At 49.0% G+C, this 15,069-nt stretch overlaps 1 protein-coding gene and 1 long non-coding RNA gene across 2 annotated transcripts in view; one reads left to right on the top strand and one right to left on the bottom strand.

Annotated features, from left to right (window-relative positions):
- Positions 1-15,069, bottom strand: part of LOC140393349 (uncharacterized) — a 174,873-nt gene that overhangs the window by 29,325 nt on the left and 130,479 nt on the right. The gene's annotated exons all lie outside the window — the stretch shown is intronic.
- The window catches only part of prom2 (prominin 2), a 140,324-nt gene that overhangs the window by 29,108 nt on the left and 96,147 nt on the right, over positions 1-15,069 (top strand). Inside the window, exons 5-6 of the mRNA XM_072479709.1 lie at positions 6,290-6,353; positions 7,440-7,529. Coding sequence (XP_072335810.1) covers positions 6,290-6,353; positions 7,440-7,529 — 154 coding nt within the window. The remainder of the gene's footprint in view (positions 1-6,289; positions 6,354-7,439; positions 7,530-15,069) is intronic.

Genomic DNA, 15,069 nt, shown 5'->3' with positions numbered 1-15,069 from the left:
GAGGGTGATGGTAGAGGGATGTTTCTGTGACTGGGGTTCCGCAGGGCTCGGATCTGGAGCCCTTGCTATTTGTGGTGTACATTAATGAATTAGGCTGAAATGTAGGGGGTGTGATCAAGAAGTTTGCAGGTGACGGGAAAAGTGGCGGGGGGGTGGGGGGCGTGGGGGGGGGGGAGACAGTGTTCAGGGGGGCACTATCTGGTAAATAGTGAGGAGGATAGCCATAGACTGTAGTAGGATATCAATGGACTGATGGGCAGAGTGGAAATTTAACCGGATAATTGTGAGGTCATGCACAGAGCAAGGCTAACAAGGCACAGGATTACACTGTGAATGGTAGGAGCCTGGAAAGTACTGAAGAACAGAGGGACCTTGCAGTGTATATCCACAGACCCCTGAAGGTGGCAGGGCAGGTAGATAAGGTAATGAAGTATTGACCGAGGAATCGAATACAAGAGCAGGGAGAGGTCAAGCTGGAACTGCATAAAATTCTGGTTAGGCCACAACTGGAGTACTGAGTGTCACCTTGTAGGAAGGATGTGATTGCACTGGAGAGGGTGCAGAGGAGATTCCCCAGGATGTTGCCTGGGCTGGAGAGTCAGAGCTGTGAGGAGAGATTGGATAGGCTGGGGCTGTTTTCCTTGGAGCAGCGAAGGTTGAGAGGGGACTGATAGAGGCGTATAGCATTATGAAGGGCACAGAAGGGTTGGATAGGAAGGCACTTTTTCCAATAGTCGATGGGTCAATAACCAGGGGAAATAGATTCAAGGTAAGATGTGGACAGCTAAGAGGGAAGTTGAGGAGAAACATTTTCACCCACAGGATGATGTGAGTCTGGAACTCGTTGCCTGAACGGATGGTTGAGTCAGTAACATTTAAGAAGTATTCAGATATTCACTTGCGCTGTAACCTCAAAGGCTGGAAAATAGGATTTGTGTAGTCAGATCTTTATTCATGGCATGCTCAAAGGGCCGAATGGCCTCTTTTGTGCTGTAAATGTCTATGAATCTAAAAAGCCTCCTGCCGTTCGAAACAATGTCTGCTGATATAAATTCTCAAAACCCTTCATAATTTACCTTGTCCGCTCTAAGGAGAATGACTCCAGCTTCTTTCGTCCATCCACATGGTTGTTGGTACAAGCACGTGTATCCTTTGTACTTAGTTTGCAGTTAACTTTATTTGCATACAGACATATCTTCAAAACAAAGGACCCATATTGTTTTTCCCATCTCTGTTGTGTTACGTCAGAGAAGAATGTGACACATGTCATAATATACACCAGTATATCATGGTGCAGACACACACTGATGGACACACAGTGGGACCAATCAACACACACAACACCGCAGCCAATCACCAGTTAGAGCACACTCACTATAAAGACAGGGGGCATCAGAGGTCGTGCTGATTCGGGATGCAGCCTCCTACAAGGACAGAGCTTACAGCTTACAGCACAGATCCACACCATGTGCTGAGTGCATAGACTGGTTCAGACAGGCATAGGTCTTTAGTTTAATCTAACATTGTGTTAACCCACAGTGAAAGTATGTTCAACAGTTTCTAACTTAATAAACTAGTGTTGTACTATTACAAGTGTTGGTGGCCTGTATGTGTTCCACGGATCCAGAGCACCCAACACATAATGATACCCGGAGTTGAGGGATATTAGAACTTCTTAGACCTACCTGCAAGTGATCTGCCTTCCACCAGCATACAGTCATCCTGCAAAATGGACAGCGTCCGCCCGCCGCCTCCACTCCGCATCACCGGTAACCTGGGGGCCAACTGGAAGATATTCAAACAACGCTTCCAGCTCTACCTTGAAGCCACAGACCCGGAAGCTGCCTCAGACACCAGGAAGACCGCTCTCTTCCTATCCACGGCCGGGAAACATGCTATCCACATTTTCAATTCTCTCACCTTTGCTGATGGTGAAGATAAATCAAAATTCAAGACGGTCCTCCTCAAGTTTGACACTCACTGCAGCATAGAGGTGAATGAAAGTTTCGAGCGCTATGTATTCCAACAGCGTTTGCAGGGTAAGGATGAACCTTTCCAGTCCTTTCTCACCCACCTCCGCATCCTTGCGCAGTCCTGTAATTACCAGCCAACCTCCGACTCCATGATACGCGACCAGATAGAAAAGGAGTGCCTGGGCCTTCTGACCGGTGTGGTCAAGTTTCACGATTATGTGTACGGACTTCCTCAATTCACCGTCGAGACCGACCATCGCCCGCTGGTCAATATAATACAGAAAGACTTGAACGATATGACGCCCCGTCTCCAGCGTATTCTTCTCAAGCTCCGGCGATACGACTTCCAGCTGGTCTATATCCCAGGCAAAGACTTCATCATTGCTGATGCTCTCTCCAGGGCAGTCAACACTCCATGTGACCCAGCGGGATTTGTCTGCCAGGTTGACGCCCATGTGGCATTCGCGGCCTCCAATCTACCTGCCACGGATGAACGTCTCGTCCAAATTCGCCATGAGATGGCGGCTGACCCCTTGCTACAGCGTGTCATGCGCCACCTAACGGGCGGGTGGCTCAAGGCCCAATGCCCTCAGTTCTATAATGTCAGAGATGATCTGGCGGTAGTAGACGGGGTTCTTCTAAAACTGGACCGCATTGTCATCCCGCATAGCATGCGCCAGCTTGTCCTGGAACAACTACATGAGGGCCACCTCGGCGTGGAAAAGTGCCGCCGACAGGCCCGAGAGGCAGTGTACTGGCCCGGCGTTAATGAGGACATAGCCAACACAGTGCTCAACTGCCCCACTTGTCAGCGCTTCCAGCCGGCCCAACCACTGCAGCCCCATGAGTTGGTCACATCACCTTGGACCAAGGTGGGCATCGAACTGTTCCACGCGCTGGGTAGAGACTGTGCCCTGATCGTGGACTACTTTTCGAATTACCCGGAGGTGATAGGGTTGCACGACATCACCTCGTCTGCAGTCATTCGTGCCTGTAAAGAAACCTTTGCTCGACACGGCATCCCGCTCACGGTTATGTCGGACAATGGCCCCTGCTTCGCCAGTCAGGAATGGTCCAACTTTGCCAGGCGGTACAATTTTGCCCATGTGACGTCCAGTCCCCTGTACCCCCAATCCAAAGGCAAAGCGGAGAAGGGGGTACATATCGTCAAACGGCTCCTATGCAAGGCTCTCGATGCCTGGTCCGATTTCTACCTTGCCTTGCGGGCCTATCGCTCCGCCCCGCTGTCCACTGGCCTGTTGCCAGCCCAGTTACTCATGGGTCGTACCCTGAGGACGACGGTGCCGTCCATCCATGTCCCAGACCTCGGCCATGTTCCGGTCCTTCGCCGGATGCAGCTGTCTCGTGCACAGCACAAGGCGGCTCATGACTCCCATGCAGCTGATCTCCCTGCTCTGGCTCCAGATGACAATGTCCACGTCCATCTTCCAGGTGGGGGCTGGTCTGCAACCGCTGTTGTCCTTCGGCAGGTGGCCCCCCGCTCGTTCCTGGTTCGTCTACCGGATGGCTCTATTCTGCGCCGCAATCGACGCGCCCTTCGTCTCGTTCCATGCTCGCCACGTGATCCTCCAGTGTCGCCTCGCCCTCCTGCTGACCCTGCCACGGACTATGCAGAGCTCCCTGTCACTCTGCCTCCCCCTGACTCTGATGCAGTCCAGCCCGCTCCTGAACCGGCGGCTCTCGACCCACCCTTGAGGCGGTCAACCAGAATTCGTCGCCCACCTCAGAGACTTAGTTTATGAACTTTGCGGACTTATAGACTCTGTGAATTGTTTTGTTGCTTTGTTTGATCGTTTCCCTGGTTTGTATATAGTGTTGATCTCGTTATTCTTGTTGCAGACTGCTTCTCTGCACCAGGCACCTTCCCATGTAAATAGCTTAGTTCTCATGTACGTAGTCCTGTAAATATGTCTTCGCACCCCACACGTAGTTAGGAACATTCTCACCATACATTATTTATTGCCACACACATACATTCTTTTATAAAAGGGGGGATGTCATAATATACACCAGTATATCATGGTGCAGATATACACACACTGATGGACACACAGCACGACCAATCAACACACACAACACCGCAGCCAATCACCAGTTAGAGCACACTCACTATAAAGACAGGGGACATCAGAATTCCCACTGATTCGGGATGCAGCCTCCTACAAGGACAGAGCTTACAGCTTACAGCACAGATCCTCACCATGTGCTGAGTGCATAGACTGGTTCGGACAGGCATAGGTCTTTAGTTTAATCTAACATCGTGTTAACCCACAGTGAAAGTATGTTCAACGGTTTCTAACTTAATAAAATAGTGTTGCACTATTTTAAGTGTTGGTAGCCTGTATGTGTTCCACGGATCCAGAGCACCCAACACATCAACACACATAACTGGTGTCCCACATTTGTGGGATATACCATCGTTGGTGCATTTCTCAGGAATGGCTCCACTGTTAGCACCAAACAAGAGCTGAGCTCTTGTACAAGTTCCCTGGTGTCGTGCCCAGTCTGTGCTAGATTTGTTGATCTCACGCAGAGCAGGGGAGGTGACAGCCTCGATCCCTGAGGTTAGGGAGGAGGGCACTGTAGAGGTTTTCACACCTGCTTACCAAGCAGGAATATCTGCTGGAATTGGAGGAATAGGTGACTTGTCCTGGATGACCACCGCAGTCGAATAGTTTCCAAAACTTGTCAGCACAGTGTGTGAATGATATTTGGAGAGAGTGAAGCTTCGAGCAGTGTAACAGTGGATGAACACGCGTTTATGTAGTTTACAAATTACTTGACAAAATTAGAACTTTTAGCCGCATGACTGTATGTTGGTGTGTTCCCACCTCATGAGCTTCATCTTAATCCCATGTGCCTCACTGATCCCATGGCCCTTTATTCCCCCTTTCCTTCAGCATTTATCTAATTTTTCTTAAGTATTGGCATAATCGTGATCACTAAGCTGAATTTAGCAGCATCACCTGACAATGCTTACATTTTAAAATTCTCATCCATGCGTTTAAATTAGACCAAAAGGCCATAAGATATAGGAGCAGAATTAGGCCATTCGGCCCATCAAATCTGCTCCGCCATTCAATCCTGGCTGATATTTTTCTCATCCCCATTCTCCTGCCTTCTCCACATAGCCCCAGATCCCCTTATTAATCAAGAGCCTATCTATCTCTATCTTAAAGACACTCAGTGAATTGGCCTCCACAGCCTTCTGCGGCAAAGAGTTCCACAGATTCACCACCCTCTGGCTGAAGAAATTCCTCCTCATCTCTGTTTTAAGGAATCGTCCCTTCAGTCTGAGGCTGTGCCCTCAGGTTCTAGTTTTTCCTCCTAATGGAAACATCCTCTCCACGTCCACTCTATCCAGGCCTCTCAGTATCTCAGTAAGTTTCAATAAGATTCCGCCCCCCCCCCTCACCCTTGGTTTTAGCTCCTCCAACCCTACACTCCCCGAAGTTATCTGCACTCCACTGAAGGGCAGCACGGTAGCACAGTGGCTGGCACAGTTGCTTCACAGTTCCAGGGTCCCAGTTTCGATTCCCGGCTTGGGTCACTGTCTGTGCGGAGTCTGCACGTTCTCCCCGTGTCTGCATGGGTTTCCTCCGGGTGCTCCGGTTTCCTCCCACAATCGAAAGATGTGCAGGTTAGGTGTATTGGCCGTGCTAAATTGCCCTTAGGTTAGGTGGGGTTACTGGTTTACGGGGATTGGGTGGAGGTGTGGGCTTAGGTGTGGTGCTCTTTCCAAGGGCCGGTGCAGACTCGATGGGCCAAATGGCCTCCTTCTGCACTGTAAGTTCTATGATTCTATATGATTCTATGATAATTTCAGCCTCTTGTGCATCCCACATTTTAATCGCTCCCTCATTGGTGGCCGTGTCTTCAGCTGACAAGGCTAGAAGCTCTGGAATTCCCTCCGTAAACCTCCCCGTCTTTGTCTCTCCTTCTTGAAGATAAAACCTACCCTCTTGACCAAACTTTAGGTGACCTGTCCGATCATCTTATGTAGCTCACTGTCAAAGAAATGTCACAATGATATTTTTATTGATGTTGGTCTTGTGAAGTGTTTTGAGATATTTTATTACATTAGATGTGCTATATTAATGTAAATTGTTACTCTATGTGTTTAACAAGTGGGTTTGTATTATATACATTTCAAAATCTGGGTGTGTTTTTTAATCCATATAACTCTGGGTACCTGGTTAGTGAGAGAATACATGTATTCAGGAACTGGATGCCATTTTCAGAAGTTTCTCTGTGTGTTAGGATTCTAATTTTTCTTTGAACTAATTTTTCTTCAGGAAGTTACAGCCATCACTGTTGCCAGTACAGTCCCAATAAACAGTGTCACAGGGAACCTGGACAGTAAGTAATTGTTTATGATTGACGGATTGATTTATGTGCAAGCTCAGTGTATAGTTCTGACTAATTTACAGGATTGCTATCACCAACACACAAACCATGGGTGGCATTCTCCGTGACCCTAGCTGTGTGTTTCTCGATGGTGGGCCATCCACTAACGGCGGGATTCTATCTTCCCATCGCTCGTCAATGGGATTTCCATTGAAACCACCCCGTCGGGAAAGCTGTGGGCAGGGTAAAAGAGAATTCCAACAGCTGGAGAATTGCAGCCCATGTCAGTTTGGCTAATGGCTGTGAATCAGTGAGATGGTTTGTATTTGTCCACAAGCACCGATGTCATCGATTGGTAAAGATTTGAGGGGTGCTCTCTCTGTCCAGTTCAAAACCACCTGACTCTGTTACAGCTCAGGATTTTCTCAGGGGTAAAAGGGACACATAATGAGGCAGAGTTGGCTCCTTGATGCTAGACCTGACTGGATGGAAAACTATCTTTGAATACAGGGGATGTCCCTGATGACCAATTTTATTAGTAACATTTAAATTCCATGGGATTAAAGGTGCAGAAATGGCTAAATAATGGTCATCAATGGTTGCTTTTCAGACTGCAGGAAAGTTAAAGAGTGGCGTTCCCCAGGTGTCAGTATTGTGATAGTTTACAGGTGCATTATCTGACAAAATTTGACACTCCACCACATGTTTGAAATGTTTAAGATCCCAGGGGGAATTGACAGGGTGGATGTGGGGAGGATGTTCCTTGTGGGGGAAGGTGGAATTATGGGTCACTGTTTAAAAATAAGGGGCGGAATTCTCCGTTTCTGCGGCTAAGTGCCGACGCCGGTGCGGGACCCGTGGTGTTCACGATCGGCAACTCGGCGCGAACCCCTCACTGATTTCAGTACCGGTGAGGGGCGGAGCATGGCGGAGCGCTGTCCTTTCACACCCCTGCTGGTATACTGGCCCCATGATGTACCGCCCAGTGGCAGATGAATCAAGGTAATAGCAGGTTGAATCTAACCACATGGAGATGTACAAGCTGCAGCTTTTATCTTTTGAGTAAACTTATTTTAAATTATTTTGATTCATCTTCAGATATTGGTTCAAGTCTTGGTGTTGCAATAAGGCAGAAACTGGGTGAAACAGTCGACCCTGCGCTGAATTCAGCATTCCAGCTGGCACAAGGTAATGGTGACAGGTGTGTGTTTATTGAGGAGAATAACATGGCAGGTGTCTCATTTATTGACTCTTTAGTATCGGGTGGATTTTCGAGGAGGCAGGGCAATGCAGATCGGGCGTCCGGCCGAAATCGAGGTTCGCGCCATGTGCCGAACCGATCACTATACTCCGCCCCCCCCCCCCCCCCCCCCCCACACCCTCGTTGGCGGCAGGATCGGGGTTCGCACCCGTAGGCCAGCAGGAGGATGCTAATGGATCCAAACAGGTCTCAGTGACTCATTTACATCCACTCAGCGGGCCAGGCACCAGGTCCTCGCAATTCTCCGCTCCTCCGGCCCAGGAATCAGAGGGGGGCGGATCACGACAGGTATCACCAAACTTGTACTTGTCGTGGTGCTCCAGGGGGTAACTCCTTAAGGGAGTTTCCCCCAGAGTCCACCTGCAGGCCGCCCTCCACTCCCACAATGCACTACCTTCCCTTCCCTACCAGACACCCCACCCCCGCATTCTCCCCGCCCCCTCCAAAACCCCTTAAAATAGGAGACCCACCCACAGAGACCCCTTAACTAAAGGGACCCCCACCGAGACCCCTTCCCCACAGGGAATCCCTTAATGGGGAGACCCCCCCCCAAGGACATCCCCCCCCTCCCCCAGGACCCCCTTAATATGGAGACCGAACGCGTTAATCCGCTTTGCCAAACCGTGCAAAACTGCGTCCAGATAACCAATTGTCTTTTCCGTTTCCGTCTGCTTCATCATCATGATTTTGGGCCATTTGGAATGTGCATTCACTCGGACAAGAACATATATACGGGCAGCACGGTGCACACTGGTTAGCACTGCTGCCTCACAGCACCACGGACCTGGGTTCAATTCCGGCCTCGGGTGACTGTGCGGAGTCTGCACTTTCTCTCCGTGTCTGCGTGGGTTTCCTCCGGGTGCTCCGGTTTCCTCCCACAGTCCCGAAGTTGTGCGGGTTGGGTGGATTGGCCGTGGTAAATTGCCCTTAGTGTCCAAAAGGTTAGGGAGGGTGACTGGGTTACGGGGATAGGGTGGAGGCGTGGCCTTGGGTAGGGTGCACTTTCCAAGGGCCCGGTCAGACCCGATGGGCCGAATGGCCTCCTTCTGCACTGTAGGGATTCAATCTGTGAGTCTAGTCCTGGCCGCCAGAAATAACTCCTTGTGAATTCTTTCATCCGCATGATTCTTGGATGTCCTTGGTAGAGTTGGTCCAATGTCCGACTCCACAAGCAAGGAGGAATGATGATTCGGATTCCCCTTAATGCACTCTGTCTTGTACCATTCATTCAGAATTCCTTCTGTTTGCTTTGGATTCTGGATTCCTCCCCTGTTTATCCAGTGGTATACCTTTCAAGACCATGTCCATGACCTTCCCCATAACCGCATCTGACCTCAGGTTTCGTTGCACTTGAGATAGGTACACTATCCACCTGGGAAAAATACACATAGTTTTCCTGTTGTAAGGAACCTCTTTTAAATCATTGTTTGATCCTGGTTTCTTTTTTTAATGCCTGTCCTGCTGGCTGTTTTTAAAACTACAGACTTTTTGTTTGAACTGAATCCCCCCCCCCCCCGCCCCCGCTCAATCCCGGTGCAAGCTGGTATTTGAACTGGTCAGGCACACCCCTTGATGTAGTGTGCTCTGTGGCATAGCTCGTGATGTCATTTTGATGGACTTGGATAGCAGCCAATCCCCTCCTCTGAAACTCCAGGACATTTTCTGTTTTCGATTGTGATTGCGACAACCTTTCAGAATATTCTGGAGCAGAGGAAGGGTTCCATTTCTGATTTCAGTTTCATTAAGAGGAGGAGCTGGGCAGAGGTCTGTTAAAAATCTCTCCCAGAAAGGCTGGAACTTCTCTCTCTGATAATGCACTGAGAGTGAGTGGATGGAAAACTCTTGTAAATTCTCATGGTGAGAACTTCCTTTTGACTCAGTGAGGCTGGTGGTCCATGGTGGACCCAAGGTAGAATTGCACAGAGGGGAACCTTTTCTGTGAAAGCCCAGATGAGTGGAGGGGGAGGTAACTTACCAGAGGAAGCTTTAAAGCCTGAGAGATCTTGTTGGAGACAAAGAAGATCCAAATCAACCAATGATTGTAACACTTTGAATCCTTGGAAGATCACTGACTACAAAGACTGCTACTTCAGCATTGAAGAGTCTCCTCTCTCGTCCAGTTTAATCCCTGTTATTTTGAATCTTTCCTACCCCCTCCACCATGTGCCTGTCTCATGCAAGTCTGGGCGGAGGGTGGGACGGTGTTTGGGAAATAATTCGATTAACAGACCATTGTTCTATTGTTTCCATTACATGTTTTCTCTTTTCTTATTATAAATAAACAGTTTTTTAAATGTTTTACTTACAAATTTGGTGCCTGTAAGTCATTGGAACAATTGAGGTTCAAACATCTCATGAAAACATACAAATTATTGGTTTATTCACTTATGTTGGGACTCCGGGGCCTGTGGGACTGGAATTGACCGTGCATTAACCCAGGGTGTCATACCCAGGTCTTGTTGCACATTCTCCTCTTTCATTCTATAACCATTCAGATAATTATCTGCCTTTCTGTTACTGCTACCAAAGTGGATAACCTCCCATTTATGCACATTTTACTGCATCTGCCATGCATTTGTCCACTCACTCAACCTGTCCAAATCCCGCTCTGCATCCTCCTCACAGATCAGCCTCCCATCCAACTGTTTCTTACTGAAGGAGTTTGCGGTCTTCAAACACTCAATGTCATGCTGCAGTGGGGGAGGGGTCTAGCAAAGTTGTGCAGAGGTGAAGCTGGATGTTATTAAAATATGGGGGCGGGGGGGGGGCGTGATTCTCTGTCCTCGACGCCGATATTGTAACCGGTGATCGGGCGGAGAATCCCTGTTTACAACAGAATTGGGGGCGGCGCCTGTTTTTGGATGCTCTGCCCCTCAGGACATTACCTGAAGGCCCTCCCCCAATGCTCCGCCCCCTATGGGCCGAATTCCTGATGCGGGAGACGTGTGCTCGCAGTTTTGGAGAAGCCGGTGTGGCGGCCGCGGACTGGGGAGCCGTGCTGCTGGCCTGCGGGGGGGGGGGGGGGGGGGGGGGGGGGTCTTCAACGAGGGCTGGGGGTACTGATGGAGGGTGGCGAGGGGGTGTCACTCCCTCGCCACCTATCTGGCAGATCGGGTCTGCACACGGTCGCCGCAATGTCGTACGGCACGACCACTGCAGGTCGTCGCTGTGTGCGTGCGCGGCCACGGACCCGACAACTCACGGCCGTTTATTCCGTGGAGTTTTACGTGGCGAGGCTGCTGGCACCTCCCTGGTCGGAGCATCAGTGCGGTGGCGGCACCAACCTTTTCATCGTAAAACCAGTCACATCCTCCGGACATAGCCTCAAAATCAGAGAATCCAGCTCACGGAGTTTTGTTAGATGGGATATCAAAGGATATGAAGCAAAGGCAGGAGAATGGCGTTAAGTTGCAGATCATCCTGACCGAGTGGAATAGGGTAGCAAGTGCGAGGGGCTGAATGGCTTGATTCTGAAATGTTCCTATTTTTGCACCAATGGAAACTCACCCCATGTCAGTGGTTCATGTCGCCAGCTGTATGAGGAAGAGGAGTGGGTCAAGGAAGGATTCTAGAGGTAATGGTGTGGGAGCAGGCAGATCTTTTAGCTATGTTTGGATGGATAGGAATGAACCCAAATGAGGGCAATCTCTAAACTGCAGACTGGAGGAGCGGCAGTGAAGGGAATGATAGAGTTGACACTTGAAGGGTTAGAGTCATGAAATATCTCATTTCTAACTTTGATTTAGGGCTGTGACACGAGCAGAAATCTGATCGAAAGATTTAGACATCGGAGGATTTGATTGTATGATGAAGGATTGTGTGGAGCAAAGGGAGGCTGGAAATGGGTTAATAGTTGGCATAAAAACGTGAGATTTGAGGAGTGGGGTGATGGCAGCTCTGAAAGGGAGGAAGAAGTTGCTGCTGATGGGCAGTCCCAGCTCGTGTGGGCAGGGTCAGCAAAGGAGATTGAGTGGGTGCCGGAGCTGGGTTTCATAGCCTGGAGAGGTCCTGAGGGGAGATGGCGATCAACAAAGAAGAGCGTGTGTAAGGCATGGGGGAGACTGGCATGAGGTTTGACTTGGTGGGAAATGGAGGGCGTGTGGGCCCGGCATCAGCTGAGGTAGCTCAGTGGATGGTTTCGATCTCAGTGACAAAAAGGTCCATGGGCTCCTCGCACTTGCAGGTGAGGGGGGAGTGGCAGGAAAATGGGGTTGAAGGCGATTGTCGGCAGTAGAGCAGGTGTTGTCTCTGCTCTTCGGGATGATCCGGGAGTACTGCTTGTCTTGGCAGAGGACAGGGAAAGCTGTTGTTGTTTAAAGTTGGTCCATCAAATCAGAGATTAGCTGCTCATCTGTTATACTGAAGCTTGTGGCCATTGGATTGGAGTGCTGGAGGATAGTGCTCACACCAGGCAGAACAATCAGAATGGGAGAAACCTTCAATGTTCTACTGGGGAAAATGGTGACGGTAAATAAGTAGATCAACCGTTGCAGCTGTATTAGCAAGCGGAAGGTTAGACAGAGTGGGCAGTTATGGTCTAAAGGTGCTCGTGTCTGTGACGTGGTGAGAGGGGTTGGCAAATTTAGAGGGAGAGGGCAGCATAATGACTAGAGAGCTGAGCAAAAAATAAACATAATGGTAAACAGAGATCTTTAGAAAAAAGGCAGAGAGAGGAAACCTCTCTCTCTTGCTTCGTTCACATGTTCTGCGCTTCACTGGCTGGACCTGCATTTATTGCCCATCCCTAATTGCTCTTTGAGAAGACGATGGTGAGTTGCCTTCATGAACCGCTGCAGTCCCTGTGGTGTAGGTACACCCACAGTGCTGTTAGGGAGAGAGTTCCAAGATTTTGACCCAGCGACAGCGAAGGAATAGCGATATAGTTCCAAGTCAGGATGTTGTGTGACCTGGAGGGGAACTCGCAGTTTGTGTTCCTATGACAATATTCAAAAAGAAAGGGGGTGGGGGGAGTGATCTGGGTAATAACAGGAAATGGGGTGGGGGAGAGAGAAAGCTTGAGCTCATCAAAGCTTTTGCTGACCATGTCCTCAGTGATACCCAGCCCCATTCACTCATCATCCTGGGCGCAATTAGCATTGCCTCAGTTTTTAAGGTTCTCATCCTTGTTTTAAATCCTCCTTGGCCTCGACCCTTCCTATCTCTTTGCAACCTCACCCGGCTCTGCAAACCTTTGAGATCTTTCCACTCCCAATTCCCACCTCTTGAACATTCCTGAGTTTGATTGCTCCACCATTGGTCGCTGGGCCCTTATCTGCTTAGGCTCCAAATTCTGGAATTCCCCTCCTCTCTCTCTATATCTCTCCCTCTCCTTTAACATGTTATGTGTCAAACTTTGTTTGAGCCCTTCCCCTGTGAAGCACCTGGCTACAGTTTATTATGTTGAAGGTATTATTGTTGTACAGACTGAAAGGGAGAGAGAAAGACCAAGTTATTGATCAGAAATGGGGCAGAGAAAGATAAATTTGTCGCCTCTTTGATTGCCCGGCGACTAATCTTATTGGAGTGGCGGTGCGCAATGCCACCGGGGGCAGCGGCCTGGCTGGGGGAGCAACACCACCGGGGGTAGCGGCCTGGCGGGGGGAGCAACACCACCGGGGGTAGCGGCCTGGCGGGGGGAGCAACACCACCGGGGGTAGCGGCCTGGCGGGGGGAGCAACACCACCGGGGGCAGCGGCCTGGCTGGGTGACTTTTATGACTTTCTGCAGCTGGAAAAGATCAAATACTTGTTAAAGGGTTCAGCGGATGGTTTTGAGGCGAGGAGGGGATGTTCGTGACCGTGTTTGAGGAGTTGTTCATCGCGGAGGCGGGAGGAGCGGCAGGGGGCGGGGAGGAGGAAGGCGTAAAAGGGGGAACATTTGTACGAACTGTATAGTTGTGTGTTGGGAAGTTTGTTTCCCGAATTGTTTCTGTGTTGTAATTTTTCAAATACATTTGGAATGAAATACATTGTTTTTAAAAAGAGAAAGATAGATTTGGAAAATGACGGGAAGGGGGAAGGGGGGAGAAGGAGATCTGGATATAGACTAAAGGAGGAATATCTGGGGAATAGCTGAAGGAGGGGGTAGAGATCAAGGTAATAACTGGAGGAGAGGGAGAGAAAGAGAAGTGGACATGGAGAAGACTTAAGAAGCAACAGACATAGAGAGGGAAATGAAGGCATAGATTGGAAAAGAGAGAGACAACAGGCTTTCTACTGAAAACGAGAAAGTACAGCTTGCCCACTATGGTTGAGGTCAGTCTGTATCACAAGCAGAAAATGAAAGTGAGTACATTCAGGATCATGACTAGAAGGAAGTGACTCAGATTTCCTGGAAATATATAATAGAAAACAAAACAGAATGCTGGCTGTTTTAGATATGAGTGTTTAATTTTTCCTGTCTGGCCCCTGCTCTTGTTATGTCACATCTTGGCCTGTGCCGGTACAGATGACCTGAAGCAAGTGCCACCCATGTGCATTGAATTCTTCCAGTTCAATCAGAACCGTAATCTTTCATCCCTCTCCAAACCAATTCCTTAATTCACCTTCTGGGGATGTATGTAGACTGGAGGGTGAGGATGAATTTAATCTGTAAAAGGACACAAAATTTCAATTGGGTTATGGGGAAAGGGTGGAGGCGTGGGCTTGGGTAGGGTGCTCTTTCCAAGGGCCGCTGCAGACTCGATGGGCTGAATGGCCTCCTTCTGCACTGTAAATTTGAGACCCAACTATGGATTTTGGTGTAAAACAACAGGCCATGGTTTAATCATGTACGCTCCAGTATTTTGTTTAATGAACCAGTTGCATCACAAAAGTTTCCGCTGTAATTCTGCTAATTTTTGGTTTATATCACATTATTCTTCCTTTTTGGGCAGTTACTTCCCAAGAGCAGGTACCTCTCCGAGTTTGAGGATCCGATGCTGTAGAATGCCACGTGCGAAGGCGCACAGCGGGAGAAAATCTCCCCAGCTTCGATAAATAACTCGCTTTTTAATAGCTTACTCCCTCCGTTATTTCCTGGCTCCCTCTGTTCGTTTTCCAAGAGGTTTTTATTTCTTCAGCCACCGATTTTGCAAATCGACTGGCACAACAGTTGAGGTTCTGGCTGAAACAGATTTTCTCTTCTCCCGCCTTCTACCCTTCGAGTGCTCCCAGGTTCCCAGGTGCATAGAAAAAGATTAAGAAGGGCCCTGAGTGATTAGCCAGGCCGAAACCCCTATTGCTGATGGCCAGTTCCCCCACACATTTATGGATAGTGGAATGGTCTCCCATAAATCAATCTTCGCCTTGAGGTCCAGGTCCGAGTTGTTTTTTTTGTTTCTGACTATTTCACTGGAAAAACATCCTTGTCGCCAGCGTTGATTTAAAAAAAAAATCTTTTTATTGGCTTTTCTCATTTTATAAACAGTTGTTGTGTATATACATTACATTTTTCTTGCCCGCGCTAATTTACTTTATTTTACGGAGA

The sequence above is a fragment of the Scyliorhinus torazame genome, chromosome 16, assembly GCF_047496885.1.
Source record: "Scyliorhinus torazame isolate Kashiwa2021f chromosome 16, sScyTor2.1, whole genome shotgun sequence".
In the NCBI taxonomy this organism is placed as follows: Eukaryota; Metazoa; Chordata; class Chondrichthyes; order Carcharhiniformes; family Scyliorhinidae; genus Scyliorhinus; species Scyliorhinus torazame.
This window is presented reverse-complemented; position numbering and strand designations above follow the sequence as displayed.